At 52.1% G+C, this 16,452-nt stretch overlaps 1 protein-coding gene across 3 annotated transcripts in view; it reads right to left on the reverse strand.

Moving 5' to 3' along the window:
* STIMATE (STIM activating enhancer) overlaps positions 1–16,452 on the reverse strand; it is a 50,001-nt gene that overhangs the window by 13,916 nt on the left and 19,633 nt on the right. For all 3 annotated transcript variants that reach the window (XM_032868291.1, XM_032868290.1, XM_032868289.1), the window contains exon 2: positions 968–1,016. In XM_032868291.1, the coding sequence (XP_032724182.1) occupies positions 968–1,016 (49 nt within the window). The remainder of the gene's footprint in view (positions 1–967; positions 1,017–16,452) is intronic.

Raw genomic sequence — 16,452 nt, forward strand, 5'->3', positions numbered from 1 at the left:
GGGGGTCATGAAGGGGCACACAGGCACTGGACAGCAGCCATGGGGTCTTAGGACTGAACGGACCTTAACGATTATCCAAAGCAACCCTATGACTGAAGCTTGAAAATCATTTCCTAAAATACTGGCAAAGCAGAAGTCCCCCAAAGGCAATGTGTGCCCCACAGAGTACCCCAATTCCAGACCCTCCCCAGGTCCCCCGGCCTAAGCTAGATACCCAGATTTGAGAGAAACCAATGGGGGAAAATAAAAACAAGACTGATCAACATTCACAAGTAAGGCTCTGAGGATCAATCAAGCGTATGCTCCCGCTGCTGTCAAGGCCCTTTCACACACTGACTTATCTGGAGTCTTCTCTGCAGGGCAAAATGACTGTTCTGTTAGCACAGCTGCAAACCTAAGGCAGCCCAAGAGAGTCTGCTTCTAGCGGACGTCACGTTGCTCTGAAGAGCTGGCTGTGCCCTTCTTTCTGGAGTTCTGTCTTTGAAGGCGGTATCCGAAGTTCTACCACCCTTTAATGAAGGACAAATTGCTACCACGGGGTCATCCTAGGACCAGGAAAGACAAGTTTTGGGGAGAGGAGCATTTCCATGGTGTATCTGACTGTCTCCAGATTCAGAGAATGTTCTGCTCACACATACAGACTACAGAACCCAAGGATTTCTCATGACCTAACAACACGGAGACATAATTAAAGGAGCTCGCTGCATATACTGACCTATCTGTCCCAACCTCTCTTTCCTAAAATTGGGCAGCTGTGTGATGACAGAATAAAGGCAGAGCCTGACGTTACCTAGAGGAACTTCTAGAAGTCTTTTGTATTAGACGTAGTTCCTGAGATGATTACTCCAGCTAAGGGATTCCAAGACTTTATGTGATGCAGAATTGCTCCCATTGCCCACCCCCCTCCCCCTGCAAACCCCAAAGAGTCAATGGCATTCTAGGAAGGTGTTCATATGTACATACGCACCATATCCTCCACGGCCGTCTCTCGTGCTTTGGTTCTCTGAAGCGCTTGACTGGAAAAAAACACACACATTCAGCGGCTTGCCACAGCGACAACAAAGCAAAATGCATACAAGGAGGGTTACCAGCACACTCGGGGCTGACACTCTAAGTCAAGGTCCTTGCTCTTTTGACATGTGACAATGGACACTAAGCCGTGAAGGTCACAGAGGCCCTGCGCTGCGGGAGACCAGCACAGCCTTGTCAGAACTGGACATTGAGGAAGAACGACGCCTCACAGGATGTGGAGAGCTGTGTTTTCTTCTCCTCTGTCACGAGGTTCTCTCAGAGAGGGCCTGGAGACCACAAAGTGGAAGGCAGCTACTTCCAGCTTCAGGATATGCTCCACACCCAGTGACAAATCCATTCAGCCCCCCACCCACCCCGCCCAAACAGTCACTGGGTGCCCACTCCAAGCCGGGCACTGAGGACACAAAGGCAGGTGTCTGGCAGGAGGGCAGGCGCGTAACCATCTAGTGAGGCAAGTGCCAGAGGACAGGTATGTCTGAGGCGGGGTGAGGGCACAAGGGAAGGAGGACCACCCCTGGCTGCCTGGAAGGACACTGGCCAGGAGAGGCGGCCCCGGGGGGAGGGGACAGAGCACACACCGCGAGCTCACAGGGACAGGGACATAACATGGCAGACAAACCGAGCAGGAGCCACGTGACGGAAGGTCTTGAATACCAGGCTAAGGAGTGTGGAATGAACTGTGTAGGGAAGGGAAAGCTGGGACAGAGTGGTAGGCAGAATCAAAGACACGGCTGGAAGTGTGTTTTAGACAAATGGCTCTGAATCGTGTAGAAGGTGGGTTCCTGGGGCTGGAGAAAATGCCGGCTGAGCCCCGGCACCAGGCAGGGGTGCACCCCACTACAGAACAACCAGTAGGGGTGGGGTGCTCCTTCAGCCACAGGCCAACCTCATATGGCAGAGGGCTGCCGAGACGCACACCTTCACCTCGGGTGCGTAGACACGACCCCAGCAGACTGTCTCCACAAGTCTACCCACGAAAACCGGCCCCTCACACAAGTACCAAGGAAGGGACGCACAGATGCAAGCCCACAGAGGATGTCGCCTTCCTATGGGCAGGAGGCGAGAACCGACTTCTGGCAGAGCCCCGAGCTGCCCATGAGGGTGCAGGAGGAGGAGGAGGAGGAGACAGGGAGGGAGACCCCGGTGGTGCCCAGATCGATCCAGCCTACTTCTCTAAATGAACATAAGCCTCCTGCAGTTTGCAAAGCGAGGGCTGTTTGCTCACAGAAACCGAACAGGTCTTGGGTTCAGTCATTTTGAGCGACCAAAAAAACAGGAGGAGCTGTAAGGAGCACTGGGACTCTGTTGATTCATCATAGAACCGAAATACCAACCACGTGGAAGGACCTGGGGGTGGGGCCAAGAGGTTCTGCTCACCCAGATGGTTCTGAGAGGCAGGGGCCGCTGCCCCACGAGTACGCACGTCTCCCCGGGCTGTCGGGAAGGAGACACAGAGCAGAATGCACCTGGACTAAACCCTCTGGAGGGAAAGCCCCCAGTTAGGACCAGAGCCACGTCATGCACATTTGTGCTTCTGCCTCAGGGGACTCTGTCCCCATCAATATGAGATCAACACAACCCGAGGAGAACGTCCTCCTTCTGAGGAGACACATGCTGAAGTACCAGAATGGCTGTAGCTCCCCTGCAACCGGTTTACAGAAAAAAATGACATGACATGCATTACAGTTATATGAAGTAACTGCATGACAGGTCGTGTAATACGTTAGAAGTAATAAACACAGTATCAGCTATTATATAATACACCTGTTACTTATACTAATACGACCCAAAACATATAAGGAGAAGCAAATGTGGGCCAAATCATGTCCCCACTCCCCCAATTCACATGTTGAGGTCCTAACCCCCAGGACCTCAGAATGTGGCTGTAGTTGGAGACAGTCTTAAAAGAGGTAATTAAGGTAAAATGAGGTCACACGGGTGGGTCCTAATCCAGTAGGGCTCATGTCCTTATAAGCAGAGATTAGGACCCACAGAGAGGCATGGGCCACCATGTGAGGACCCCCTGAGAAGGGGCCATCTGCAAGCCGAGGGAGAAAGGACCCAGAAGAATCCAACCCTGCCCACACCTTGACCTGGGACTTCCAGCCACCCAGTGCATGGTACTTTATGTCAGCCCTAGCACACGGGCACAGGCGGCAATGTAATAATGGGAAAACCTGGATGAAGGATATTTGAGTATTCGTTAAATGACTAGTTGGACTTTCCTGCAGATTTAACATTTTTTTGAAATAAAAAGTTGGGAGGAAAACATACCGTAAAACGCACGCATGAGTATAGCCATTTGGAGGTCCATCTGGCAATGTCAGTCAAAGTTCTCAGTGCCCAGGTCCCTCTAACCTGCAAGGCACTGCCAGGGATGTGTTCTACAGGCATTACTGAAACACGTGCCAAGACGTACAGGGCTCTGCACTATAAGATTGCCCGAACAACCCAGAGGGAAACGAGTGTCTGTCGTTGTGGGGTTGGGGACACACACCACGGTATGATGCAACATTAGGCTGTCACTGGAAACAACAGGTCATCCACATGGACTGTTACATTAATAATATGCCTCCCATGATTCCGCTCATACCCATTTTTTGGGTTCATATCCATTTTTAAAGGATAAATAAATATTTATGTTGGTGTTATGCATGTGTTTCTTCCCTAAAAGGATACGTGGCTATTACTAAGGACTGCCTTTGATGAAAGGAATTAGGGTTCAGGGGAGTAGACCTTCTGTATCATTCTGAATGGTTTTAAACATTCTTCTATTTTCACATGGCTTTTACTTCAGAGTTACAAACAAAAGACAACCTGTGTCAGAGACCTGTGCTAAGATGGCAAAGTGGGACATGGGGGATGCAGGGTGGGTCACGGTTCTGGGATAAGAAGGGGGAAGGCTGTGTGTGGGTGCTGGTCCGTGCTTGGGGTGTGGCCTCACACAGGAGCGCCTCAGATGGGATTCAGGACGCATTCAGATTCTCCTTAAACAGAGGAGTGTGACTCCTGCCTTCTTCCTCTCCATCTGCCATCCCCTCTCCTCAGAATATTTCAGCATCTAAAATCTTTTTATTTTTTAATTAAACACAGAAGAAACATTTAAAGAGCTCCTCAAGATCTAACATGTCAGGAAAACTCGGGAAACTTTGTTCACCCACGCAGTTGTGCTGTACCAAGGGGCCTGTGCTGTGACAGGCTGCGTTCAGGGGACGAAAGAGAAAAAATCCTTGCCTTCCTTGCATTCTTGGGATGGGGCAACAGTGACACTAGAACAGGAAAGGAGAGAGGTCTGGGAAGCGGGTTTGCTGATCAGGAGGTCTGGAAGGTGAGCCAAACCAGAAGGAGAGGGGCGAGAGTCACAGGCGGCTGTGGAAGCGCCCTCAAGCAGAGGGCTGGGCCTGTGAGCAGCAGGAATGTGGGCCTGAGGTCTGATCGCCTAGGCCTCATGGCCAGGGTGACCTGGAGGCAGCCACGGGACAGGGCGCTGTGACCCACAGCTGCTGGTGGAGAGTGGCCTGAGGGCACCACGGTGGGAGGCAGATCAGGCCACCACAGTAACCATGGGTGAGTGGGTGCCCAGCCCAGGTGGTGGCAAGAGGGGGTGAGTGAGCGGAGGCAGGAGCCTGTACCTTCGGCTGTGAGCCGACAGGACTTGCTGACACAGTGGAGGTGGCTGTGCGTCCGGAAAGGCTCCGGAGGTGGGGACTGACACAGTTCTGTGCATCTGTTTGGTTTTGGGGTGGTCCTGGGGGGAGCGGGGTGGTAAACTGAAAGACTCAAGACATTTGTGCACGAGAAATAAGAGCTGCCCCCGGGTCCCTCACGGATGGTGAGCCAAGGCACCCAGGCCCCGGAAGCAAGTCTGCTCCCCACAGGAGCCTGGAAGCGATGCAGAGAGGGGCTCAGGCGCAGCTCGAGGACAGCTCATCTCTGCTTCTGCAGGACGCAGAGAACTCAGAGGGAGCCAGAGGCCAAAGCAGTGCAACCCACCCCTTCCCACAGAGCCACCGCGCAGCCTGAGGCAGAAGGCTGGGGCAGAGGGCACAACTCAAAGTGTAGGTCAGGTCTCTGAAGGCAGGACACCAGACCCAGAATCCCAGGCTCGAGGTAGGAAAAGGAAGAACAAGAGCCGAGTGGAGGATGGAGAGTGGGGCCGGGGTAGGGGCTGTCAGGGTGTGTGGCACTCAGTGGGCCCTGACACCTGACCCCCAGACCCTCTTCCAGTCCCTAAGTGACACTGCACCACCACCTCCAGGCTATGGTGGGCTCTGAAGCAGGTACTCTGTGTATGCATGTGTCCTAAGACAAGCACAGGGTCCCATCATTCCTGAAAAGGAGGCGAGGTCAAGAGCCAGACAGGTGAGGCTTTGAGTCCTGTCTCTGCTACTGTCTAGCCGATGGGCTTTGGAGGGCATCAGGATTAAATGAGAAGAAACAAGTGGAAGGGGCTAGCACAGAACTCGTGCTCGGGATCACGACCTGCACTCAGCAGTCCCTGACCTGGACCCTGCCTTCCCGTTCCTCCTCTCAGTGTCTGCTCTCCCGAGGCCTGGCACGGGTGTCTGGGTCTCTGAGAAGTGTGTGACCTTGGGTCTTCCATCTGCAACCTCACCTCTCCACAGGGGCCCAGGATTCCCTGACCCTGCTGTCCTCCCCAGGCTGACTCCCCCACGCTCTGAGTGCTCCTCTGTGTCTCTCTTCTGCCTCCCCATGGTTCTGTCCTCTCTCCACAGGCTCCCCTTCTTCCCAGCTTCTCTGCTGTGGGCTCTCCAGCCTCCTCCCATCCCAGCCTTCAGCCCTAGTCCTGCCCGGCCTCACCACTGCTTGGTTGGTAGAATGGAAGCGTCCTTCCTCCCTTCTGGGGCTCCTTACTCTCCTCCCCCACTCAACTGAGGCTCTCCCCTGCCAACTCTGCAGTTGGGTCCCACTTCTACCACCAAACCAGTTCGGGCCTCAGGGTTGCCTTCCTGCACTATGGTGACTGCCTCCTAACAGGCCTCCCAGCCACAGGCTCTCCAATGGCCGTGGCCACCGACCTGTGCTTCCTTCCACCCACCCCAAGCACCAGCAGTGCTGGGGACACAGCATCAGACGCTGCTACAGCCCAGTCTTCACCCTTGGCGAACTTTCCATCCATTACTCTGCGCATCATTTCACTTGTCTTAAAACACTGCTCTCTTCTATCCTAATCTTAGGCATTTTTGAATTAAAATACATCTTTTAGAAGAGATGAACATATGGAGAGTATATAAAATTCAGAGTGCATTCTTTTGGTTAGTGTTTGGATGGTATATTCTTTTTAATCCCTTTTTTTTTTTTCAACATTATACTTAAGATGGGCCTACTGAAAGCAGCACACAGTGGAGTGTTTCCCCTAAATCTGGCTCACAATTGTAGTGGGTTGAATGGTGGTCTCCAAAAAGATACGTCCAAATCCTGACCCTCCCCCAACCCCATGGATGTGATCTTATCTGGAAAAAAAGTCTTTGCAGGTGCGATTAAGTTAAAGAACTTGAGACAAGATCATCCTGGATTAATGAGGTGGGCCCTAAATCTAATTGCAAGTGTCCTCGAAGAGAGTAGAAGGCACAGGGGAAGGAGAAGGCCTTGTAAAGCCAGAGGCAGACGGAGGAGTCTTGCAGCCCCAAGCCAGGGAACCCCTGAAGAGGAAGAGATGGGGAAGGATTCACCCCCAGCCCCGCTGGAGGGAGTGTGGCCCAGCCAACAGCTGGATTCTGGACTTCGGGCTTCCAGAACAGAGAGAATTTCTGCTGTGTTAAGCCAAGAAGTCTGTGACCATTTGTATGGCATCCCTCGTAAACTAATAAAGCATTTCTTTTCTTTTTCTTATTTAAAAAAAATTTCTTTTGAACAGTACACGCATACTCAGTGGAGTCTCCCTTCCATCTGGAATCCCAGGCCTTGCTTCCCTGCTCAGAGCCAGCCAGTCACCCAGATCTTGTGTGGCCTTCCAGGGACACACCAGGTGAATCCAAAGAGGGATAGAGATCCCTTTCAAGAGAGACAGACGGTCGCACACTCTGCAGGACCCTTGCTGCTCTCACTGAACACCCCCCTTTCCTGACTCACCTACTGTACACGTGCCCCCACCTCTGTTGTTAGAGGCTCTGTGGTCTCCCACGGCGTGGCCATGCACCACGCACTGTCTCTGCCATGTGGCATCTGTGCCGGTGTGGGTGAACTTCTAGTGGAGGATAAAGGTTACACACATGCAGCTGACTTCACCACACCACTCTCTGGGGGTTGTCACAATGCACGTGGTTGCCTACTTCCCCCCACCCTTGTCAGCATGGAGCAGGAGCAAACCCAGCAGAGTGTACTAACTGGGGCACATGGGTGCCCAGGCGCCCGCGGGGCTCGCCACCACCTACCACCTTTGTCACACGTGCTTTTGGCTCACAGCTTCCCCAGACAGTACAAAGCACAGCTCTCACTCTTCTAGAACTTCTGGAAGTTCTGCACTATTTGCGCCACACCACAGGAAGGCAGTGATGGCTTATCTGATTCTACCTGTCGGTCCCACACCAGCAGCCATGTCACTGATGGCCCACATGAAGCTGTCGCTTGGTTTTGCACACCTCTCCAAGCCCGCATCTACAGGGTGGGGGCCAGGCACCCCCAACTTCATTCTCCCTTTCAGAGCCTGGCCTGCTGGCGCTCCCACAGGCTTGCTGCACGACAGAAGACAGCTGAGTTTTACATACAGGCATTTCCTGTCATGTCACAAGGAGGAAGACATAAGAGGTGGTGTTAATCACAGGGGTGGTGGTCAATGGGGGCGCCTGGCTGGCTTAGTCGGTGGAGAAGGAGACTCTTGATCTTGGGGCTGTGAGTTTGAGCCAAGCCCCGTCTTGGGTATTAGAGATTGCTTAAAAATAAGATCTTAAAAACAAAACAAAAAACCCCACCGGGGTTGGAAGGGGAACAATTACCATGCAGTCCTACTTGGAAACAAGTCATAAAAAAGCACAACTGTTTTGAGATGAAACCACACACTTTCAGAGAGCTATCTGGTCCATGCCAGGTGCAGTGCGAGAGAAGGGAGTCTAACCCCCTCAGTGTAGAGTGGAGACAATGGTGGTGAGGGGGTGATCTGTGCAGGGTCACCAGGTTGTGACGTGGGCCTGGGATGAAATCAAGCCACCTGAGCCAGCCTCTTCCTCCAGCTGGCCCTGGCAGTGACCCTAAGCCATGCCCTACCGGTTCTATAAGCCCAGGGCCCCGGTGTCAAAAAGGACCGAAACAGTCTAGGGGAAGGGGGCGATGAGCAAATCCACCCTCTGATAGAACCAGCAATCAAGGAAAATGTTTCCGCACCTCCCCTGACCTCCTCAGTGCTCGATAGTAGTAGGAAAAACCTAGAAGGTTTTAGGGCAGGGAAAGGTCCCAGAAAACCACGGAGGTAGACTGCTGGTTGCCTCCCCGAAGCTCACGTACCCCCTTCTTCCTTCCTAAGGACTTAGCTGTACAGCTGACAGACCACAGCCCCAGACGCCCTTGCAGCTGGAGGTGGCCACGGGTAACTTCCAGCTGGGCAGTATGTGAAGCCCCTTTTCCAAGGAGACATGAAGGGCCAGTGATTCTTAGGGCAAGGAACTAAAGGCAGTCGAGCTGGTGTCAGCTTGAAATCTAGTCTCTGCTTTATCAAAAATATTATTTTAAGCAAGTCACTTTTCTGGGTGTAACTTTTCTGAACTGTCTACTTTGGAGGGTCACTATGGGGAGAAAAGCAGCTGCAGCTGTGGCCACTGTCACTGGGAACTTATTACAGGTACTTCAAGGATTCTAACCTTTATGACAACCTCGAAAGGGACCATTCTCATTTTACAGGTAAGGCCAAAGGGTCTGCCTTGAGGCCCCAAAGGTCAGAAGAGCCGCATCGATGTCTGACTGCAAAGCCCACGTTTTCCCCACTGTCCTGAGGAAGCCTAGCCCAAAGGCGACAAAGGTTCCAGAAGGGCAGAAGATCAGGGCCTCCTGACTCCAGTGTTCTTCCCCGTAAGCCCTCGCACTCCCGAGCTGGAAGGAACTGAGCATGACGCCCCCTGGTCAGGCCTTTCCATGCGTACCCGTCTTCCCCTTCCTCAGGGAACACAGTTCGGGCTTTCTGGGCTGGCCGCTGGGCCCTCCCCATGGCCTGGCACCTTCTGTCCCGGTCCTGTCACTCGCACGGTCACTGTGGCTTGGGAGGGCCCCATGCTGAACTCTCGGGCACCCCTGCAGACTCAGTTCACAATGCTCCAAGACTGCTCCCTCAGCAGTGAAGCTAAACACCCCTCCGCCTGGGTCCCTAAGGTCTCCCATGCATGCTCCTCCGCATGCCTCCGGGAGAACATTTCACGTCAATCCTGAGGCTCTGTCTCTCCCACCAGACCGCTAGTTAGGGAAGTGGAAAGAGACCTTGTCTTCCTCATGGCCCTGCACCTGGAAGGAAGCGGGCACTTAACTTCGGAGCAGAACACACTGGAGGAACACTTGGGTCAGAGACGGCCACAGCTTCGAGCATGGAGTGCCACCTCTGGTCCCAGCCTTCGCGGCAACACAGACTGTGGGTCCAAGGGAAGTTGTTTAACCTCTCTGGGCCTTACTCGGCTCCTCACGACAACGGAAGGAATCCGAGCAGCCCCTCCTGCGAGGATTAACAACAGGTGAGCGCACTCAGCAAGGACTGGGCACATTTCAGCAGGACTCTTACCCACGACTCTTATGGCTGGAGGAAGAAGCGATCCTCGGGCTCAAAGCAGGAGCACACAGCTGAGGGTAATCTGTGCATCCCTCCTCTTACGTTGTGAATCACTGTAACCAGTTTGGAAACTGAAGAACAGTTACCTAACACGTAACCATCGGAAAACAACCAAGCCCGCAGGTTGCTAGAGCACCTTCCTTCTGGCCTGCGCCTCCCAGGTGGGACCAGAATAAGGCCAGGTCACTGGTGGCTCAGAGAATTCCCCAAATGCGGGGGCTCCGAGAGGTGAGCGCATAGCAGCAGTGACAGGCGTGAGCCAGGCTGGGTGGCTGGGTGTGCCCTAGGCGGCAGCGGCCCGGGGGCAGGCGAGCCTCGAACGCCCACCTCGCCACCCCCAGGGCAGGATGCACAGTGCAGAAACACCAAAGGACCGGTAGGACGGGTGCCCACGACCAACTGGGAGGGCTCAGAAGACCCCTGGCAGGACACAGCTGGCTCCTGCTCTGCCTCATACTGTTCTCCGTGGATGAGAGGAGGAGACCCACTGTGAAATCAAGTCTGGACATGCAGAATTTCTTCCTTAATCACTCGGAGTTAGGAAGAGAAAAGAACCGACGTGGCACTGATTCAAGAAACACCATGAGATGAGACACCTGTCCCCAGAGGGTGATCCAGAAGGGGGAGCAGGTCGGGGCCGCTGCCCATGTGGGTAGGCTGACAGGCACCGCGGGATTCAGCACCTTTCAGCACGCCTGCCATCCCGGCCTTTGTGCCAGTCCCTTGCTTGGGCCTGTTCACCAGGACAGAATGCCCCAGGCCCCGGGTCTTTCTCGGTCCCCAAGCCACCTTCCTAACTTCCCACCTTCCTAACAAGACAGTGCCCCTGATGGCTTCACACACTCAAAATCCAGACATCTTATTATTTTTTGAAATGGTGTATTTTGAAAGTGTTTGATTTAAATTCCAGTTAGGGAACAGAATGTAATACCAGTTTCAGGTGTATAATATAGTGACTCAGCACGTCCATACAGCTCCGGGTGCTCATCACAAGCCCTCCTTCATCCCCACCACCTGTTTGACCTCTCCCTCCTCCCCTCTGGTAACCCTCTGCTGGTTCTCTGTAGTTAGGAGTCTGTTTCCTGGTTTCTCTCTTTTCTTCCCTTTACTTGTTTCTTAAATCCCACCTATGAGTGAAAGTCATGTGGTATTTGTCTTTCTCTAACTTATTTTGCTTAGTGTAATATTCTCTGGCTCCATTCATGTTGTTGCAAGTGGCAAGATTTCATTCATTTCCGTGGCCGAGTAATATTCCAGTGTGTGTGTGTGTGTGTGTGTGTGTGCACGCGCGCGCGCACCACTTCTTAATCCATTCATCAGTCAAGGAACACTTGGGTTGTTTGCATAATTTGGCTACTGTAGATAACGCTGTTGTAAACACTGGGGTGCATGTCTCCCTCTGAGATAGTATTTTTGTATTCTTTGGGTAAATACCAAGAAGTGGGATTGCTGGAACACAGGGTAGTTCTATTTCTAACTTTATGAGGCAACTCCATACTGTTTTCCGCAGCAGCTGCACCGGTCTGCATTCCCACCAACAGGGCAAGATGGTTCCCCTCTCTCCACATCCTCACCAACACTTGTTTCTAAAATCAAAACATTTTAATGGTGGAAGTTCAGTGCCAAAAAAGGTTGATGGAAAAGCTATCTTTGGAGAGAGACCTTTCCAGTTGCCCCACAGAAATCACACCCCACGGGCCAATACCACTGCCCTTTTGATCACAGGGCTGACACTGACCCTGCCAGAGAGAAGGCTGTGTTTGCTCACTACCCTCAACAAGCAGGCTGTCTGAGCAGAAGCCACTAGGGAACGCAGAACCCGCAGGCATGAGCCGGGGAGAGCCCGCCTGGGACTGACTGTGGACTTCCGGCTTGACACCTGCCCCCCACCTCCCCACCTCTTCCCCGGCCGAGCCTGCAGAGGATGCACTTCCGTGGCCACCTGCAACGGCTCTTCACGGCAAAGCGTCCCGCTCAGAGTCACCCTGTTCATGAGGTAAGGCACAACTATCCGTCCATTTATTCGTCCGTCTGTCCATCCATCCACCACATGGCTGCTGGTGGAGGTCTCAAAATGCCAATAAAATCCTACCACCCACTGCTCCACTTAAAGCCCCCAAGACACGTACATGTGCCAACAGTCAAACTTCACACTGGAGTCGTGTGCATTTTACTTCACGTAAATGATACCTCCACGAAAATTTTCAAAATGACAAAATGAACACAACTCTCCCCCCAGCCTCCCTACCTTTCCACAGCAGCCAAAATAAAATACAGGCTCCTTCTGTGGCCAAGGGACCACATGACTTAGGGTTCTGCCCGCTTCTCCGGCCTCATCCCCTTCTTCCCTCCCGCCACACGGGCCTTCTCTCTACGCACGGCACACACCAAGCTCCATCCTGCCTTAGCGCCCTGGCTCACCCGGCACTTCCTGTCCGGACGCTGTCCTCCCGGCCTGCCAAGTGGCGGCTCCTCCTTTCTCTTCTCATCGCAGCTCTCAGCTCACCTCCTTGGAGGCCTCTCCGGATCCCTGCACCCCCAGCCATGTACATCCTGTCCTGTTTCCATCCCTCACCCGCATTTTCCCCTTCGATCATCTTCTCCATAATTAGCCCTCTCGTCTCAGGATTTTTTTTTTTTTTTTAAGATTTTATTAGAGCACAATGAGGGGGAGGGTTAAAGGGCAGGGAGAGAGGGAGAAGCAGACTCCCCGCTGAGCAAGAAGCCCGATGTGGGGCTCTATCCCAGGACCCTGAGATCAGGCCCTCAGCCGAAGGCAGAGGCTTAACCCACTCCACCCAGGTGCCCCTCATCTCAGAAATCCTTTCGTGCTTCCTTGACTACTCTCTGTCTTCTCCCCCTAGAAAGTAAGCTCTGCAAGTCCAGGAACTGTGGTTGTTTACCCCCATGCTCCTGGCATCGAGAGGGAGTCTGGCTCTTCACAGGTAGCTAAACAGTATTTGTGGAACAAAGGAATGCATTCAGCCTGTCACTTAAGATATATTTATTGAGTACTGTCCAGGATTTATTTTTTTAATTCAGTAAGGTCCATGAATTTGCATGACGGGTTCTCCCAGAAGCTTAGCCTGCAAGCCCTTCATTCTGCAACAGGACAAAATTGCTTAGCCCTTTGGTTTTGGACAAAGTAATCTGCCAGCAAGACTGCCTAAAGGACAGCCACCCCAACCTCTCTTCCTCCTGACTGGTCACTGGGCAGGGAGAACCGGCCAGTCAAGGTCTCCCTCACCACATTTGGCCTTAGATGCAAAACCTAGACAATCTGGGTTTGTAAACAGCTGAAATGCTAGTCACCATTTTTTGGTAAAAGGACCGGATGAAGCCAAGGGTCACAGTTAGTCAGCTTTAATCCTCCTACATGGAGGTTCTGCCAAAGGTTGAGAAAGAAATGAGAAAAAATAAACTGTCTAGCAAATAAATATGCTTAGCTCTCTAAACATGGGGCCTCCTTAGGACCACAACTTCCCCTGGGAGCAGGGCGGCTGTGCCATCTGCTGACGACGACAGCCTCAGCAGGGCTGAGGGTGCAGGGTCACTGTGCAGGCGCTCCATGGGGCTCTGTGCGACGGAAAGACATGTGAACGGCTGACAAACACACAAGAACACAGGCAAGCTCAATCAGGTGGGTTTTAAAAATGCAAATTATTAACTACACTCTGCCAGAGCAGCCAAGATGAAAACACTGGGCGAGGGTATTAGGAAACAGGGGCTCTGAAGCTGCTGGTGGACAAGTAAATGCGGATGTGTAGGGGAGCAAATTTGTGATCTTGTCCCCAGAGTCCCCCAGCTGAGAGGGGACAATTGGCTGGTGTCAGGGTAGCCACAGTGAACAACAGAGCCCTGTGGGACCCGGGGACACGCTGGAGGAGGGACGAGTGAGGCCTCCAGCACGCAGAAACTGAAGAAGAGGAGTGGGAGACCTGCAGATACTCCTAAAGAGGGAGGGCTTGTCCATGTAACTTCTTTCTCCGCACTGATGGAGGCACCACATGTAAACGGGCTGGGGCTGGCCTAGGACAGTGTCCCTGGGCTGCTGGGGACCCTCCAGGTCTGGGGAATTCTGAGACACACTCCCGGCCTGTGTCACCCCTGCACTGCTGACCAGACTCCCTGGCCATAAATTTCGGAATTTCATTTGATCTCAGCGGATGGAGATGGGTTGGTTTTTTCCCTATCGACCCACAGATGACTTGGAAAGTTGGCAGTGGGTATTTTCGGAATATCTACCATGATTTTTAACTGTTTATACACTGTGACCCAGAAACTCCACTACTAGGATCTTTTTCTTTAGTTGCACTCACACAAATGCCCAAAAATCTGTGCAAAATACCGCAGCACTGATTTAAAACCACCTAAACGTCCAACAGTGGGGGACAGGGTTAAAGGTAAATTATCATCCAGTGGAAAACACCGCTAAAAAGAAGGCAGAGAGGGTACCCTAGCAGGCGTGGATTTTATGGCTTATCCATTATACCTCAAGAAAGTTGCTTAAAAAGTGAGGTGAGTCTGTGCAATGATGCAGAAAAATGCCCATGTTAAATGGAGGGGAAAAAAGGAAGTCACCAAAACAGTAATGTGTCATGGGAACCTACTTTGATTTTCTTTTTTAAATGCTACATACAAACAGAAATTTCAAGGCACATGCATCAACTGTTACCTATGGTTAGCTCTCTAGAGGACGGAATTACAGGGAACTTTCACTTCTTATACTAGTATTTCCATAAAGTTTTAGTTGTTTACAAAGAGTATGTGTTACTTTTGTAGTTAAAAAAAGGTCTTAAGGGGCACCTGGGTGGCTCAGTGGGTTAAACCTCTGCCTTCGGCTCGGGTCATGATCTCAGGGTTCTGGGATCAAGTCCTGCATTGGGCTCTCTGCTCAGCGGGGAGCCTGCTTCCTCCTCTCTCTCTCTCTGCCTGCCTCTCAGCCTACTTGTGATCTCTGTCTGTCAAATAAATAAATAAATAAAATCTTAAAAAAAAAAAAAGGTCTTAAAAAATGGTTACTTGATGGGGAAAAAAACTTCTGATGCTAAAAACAATAATTATAATTTTTTTAAGATTTTATTTATTTATTTGACAGAGAGAGAGAGAGACCACAAGTAGGCAGAGAGGCAGGCAGAGAGAGGAGGGGAAGCAGGCTCCCTGCTGAGCAGAGAGCCAGATGCAGGGTTCGATCCCAGGACCCTGAGATCATGACCTGAGCCAAAGGCAGAGGCTTAACCAACTGAGCCACCCAGGCATCCCTAAAAACAATAATTAAAAAAATGACAAAATTACAATTGTGCACATCAGATAATTAAAGGCCTTCCTCAAACCTACCTCATTAGCAAATCTCCTTCTGAGAGAAGAGCTTCCAGCAGGCAGAACTCACTGGACACGGATAGTACCTCTGCCCCTGCAACCTCATGGCTAATCACACAGAACAGGACCCGGCCCAGAGCCCGGGTTTCTCAGAGGTAATGTATGCGATCCTGGCCCGGCCCCACCCCACAGGGCAACCCACAGCTCAGACAGCTGGAAGCTTGCCTGGGCACTGCTTCCCCTGGTCAGAGGATTGACCTGCCAGCCCCATTCTGCAGGGCTGAGCTCCACATCGCAAGATGGATTTTCACCCTTGTGACCCAAGGCTCTGAAGTGATTCCAGCTCAGCAGACAGAACATATGATGGGTACAGAGAGGGCTCTCTTGACATGGTTTCCACACCTGGGATCTGGAAGGAAAGGGTACAGATCCGGCCACTGAGCCACACATCAAGAGTTAAACACAGAAGCCAAAGGACTGAAGACAAAGCTGCCAACTCACTTAACTGGGTCATTCAACTCCGAGACTCTGACCAGGAGAAAACCCTCAGTGTACTCAGTGTACTAAGTTTCACACATAAAGATGATCGCACTCGCCCTGTGACCTCTTGCAGGCCATATCCTTTAAGTGCCACTCCTAGGCAGTGGTGAAGGGGCCACCCAGCCACCCACCTTGCTCAGCTGGCAGACCTCGGGAACATTCTGGGAAGCAATGTGAGGGTGACGGCTGAGGACCGCTTCACACCGGCAGGCAGGGCCCCTGACCGTACCCTGCTTCACCTTTGAAGAAAATCAGCCTCGTCTACTGCCCACACCCAAATCACATAACTCATTCGACGGCGTTCCTGGGAGGATGTCAGAAACACCTGATCAGACGAGGCTTCACCGTCGTGCGGAATACTGAAGGCTCGGGCACTGGACATAAATTGACCCAGCCATGCGTCACGCCCACCCTAGGTGGTAGATGGTACCATCCCAACTTCTGGACAAAGAAACGGCATCTCCATACAGGTAAAGACTTTCCAAAGTCCCACAGGTGGCAAACGCTGGTCAGGACCAGGATCCAGGCCTCACTGCTGACCTTCAACACCCTCCTTTCCCTGTTAAACAGGTTCCAAACTTGGTCTGAGTTTGGCCTCGTGATACAAAAACATAAAGCTTGTGAAATGCACAACTCTACGTGCAATCCAGACAGCATTACCAGATGTCAAGAACAATCTCCCAGAGAGGTAGCTCAGAAAATTTAAATACAGGTAGACAAACAATTCAAGAACTTGACCCTACACGGAAGGTGTCAGCAGTGTACACCTCTACAAAGCACGCATGGTCCAAAAT

This window comes from Lontra canadensis, unplaced genomic scaffold, assembly GCF_010015895.1.
Source record: "Lontra canadensis isolate GAN:19392208 unplaced genomic scaffold, GSC_riverotter_1.0 scaffold35, whole genome shotgun sequence".
Classification (NCBI taxonomy): domain Eukaryota; kingdom Metazoa; phylum Chordata; class Mammalia; order Carnivora; family Mustelidae; genus Lontra; species Lontra canadensis.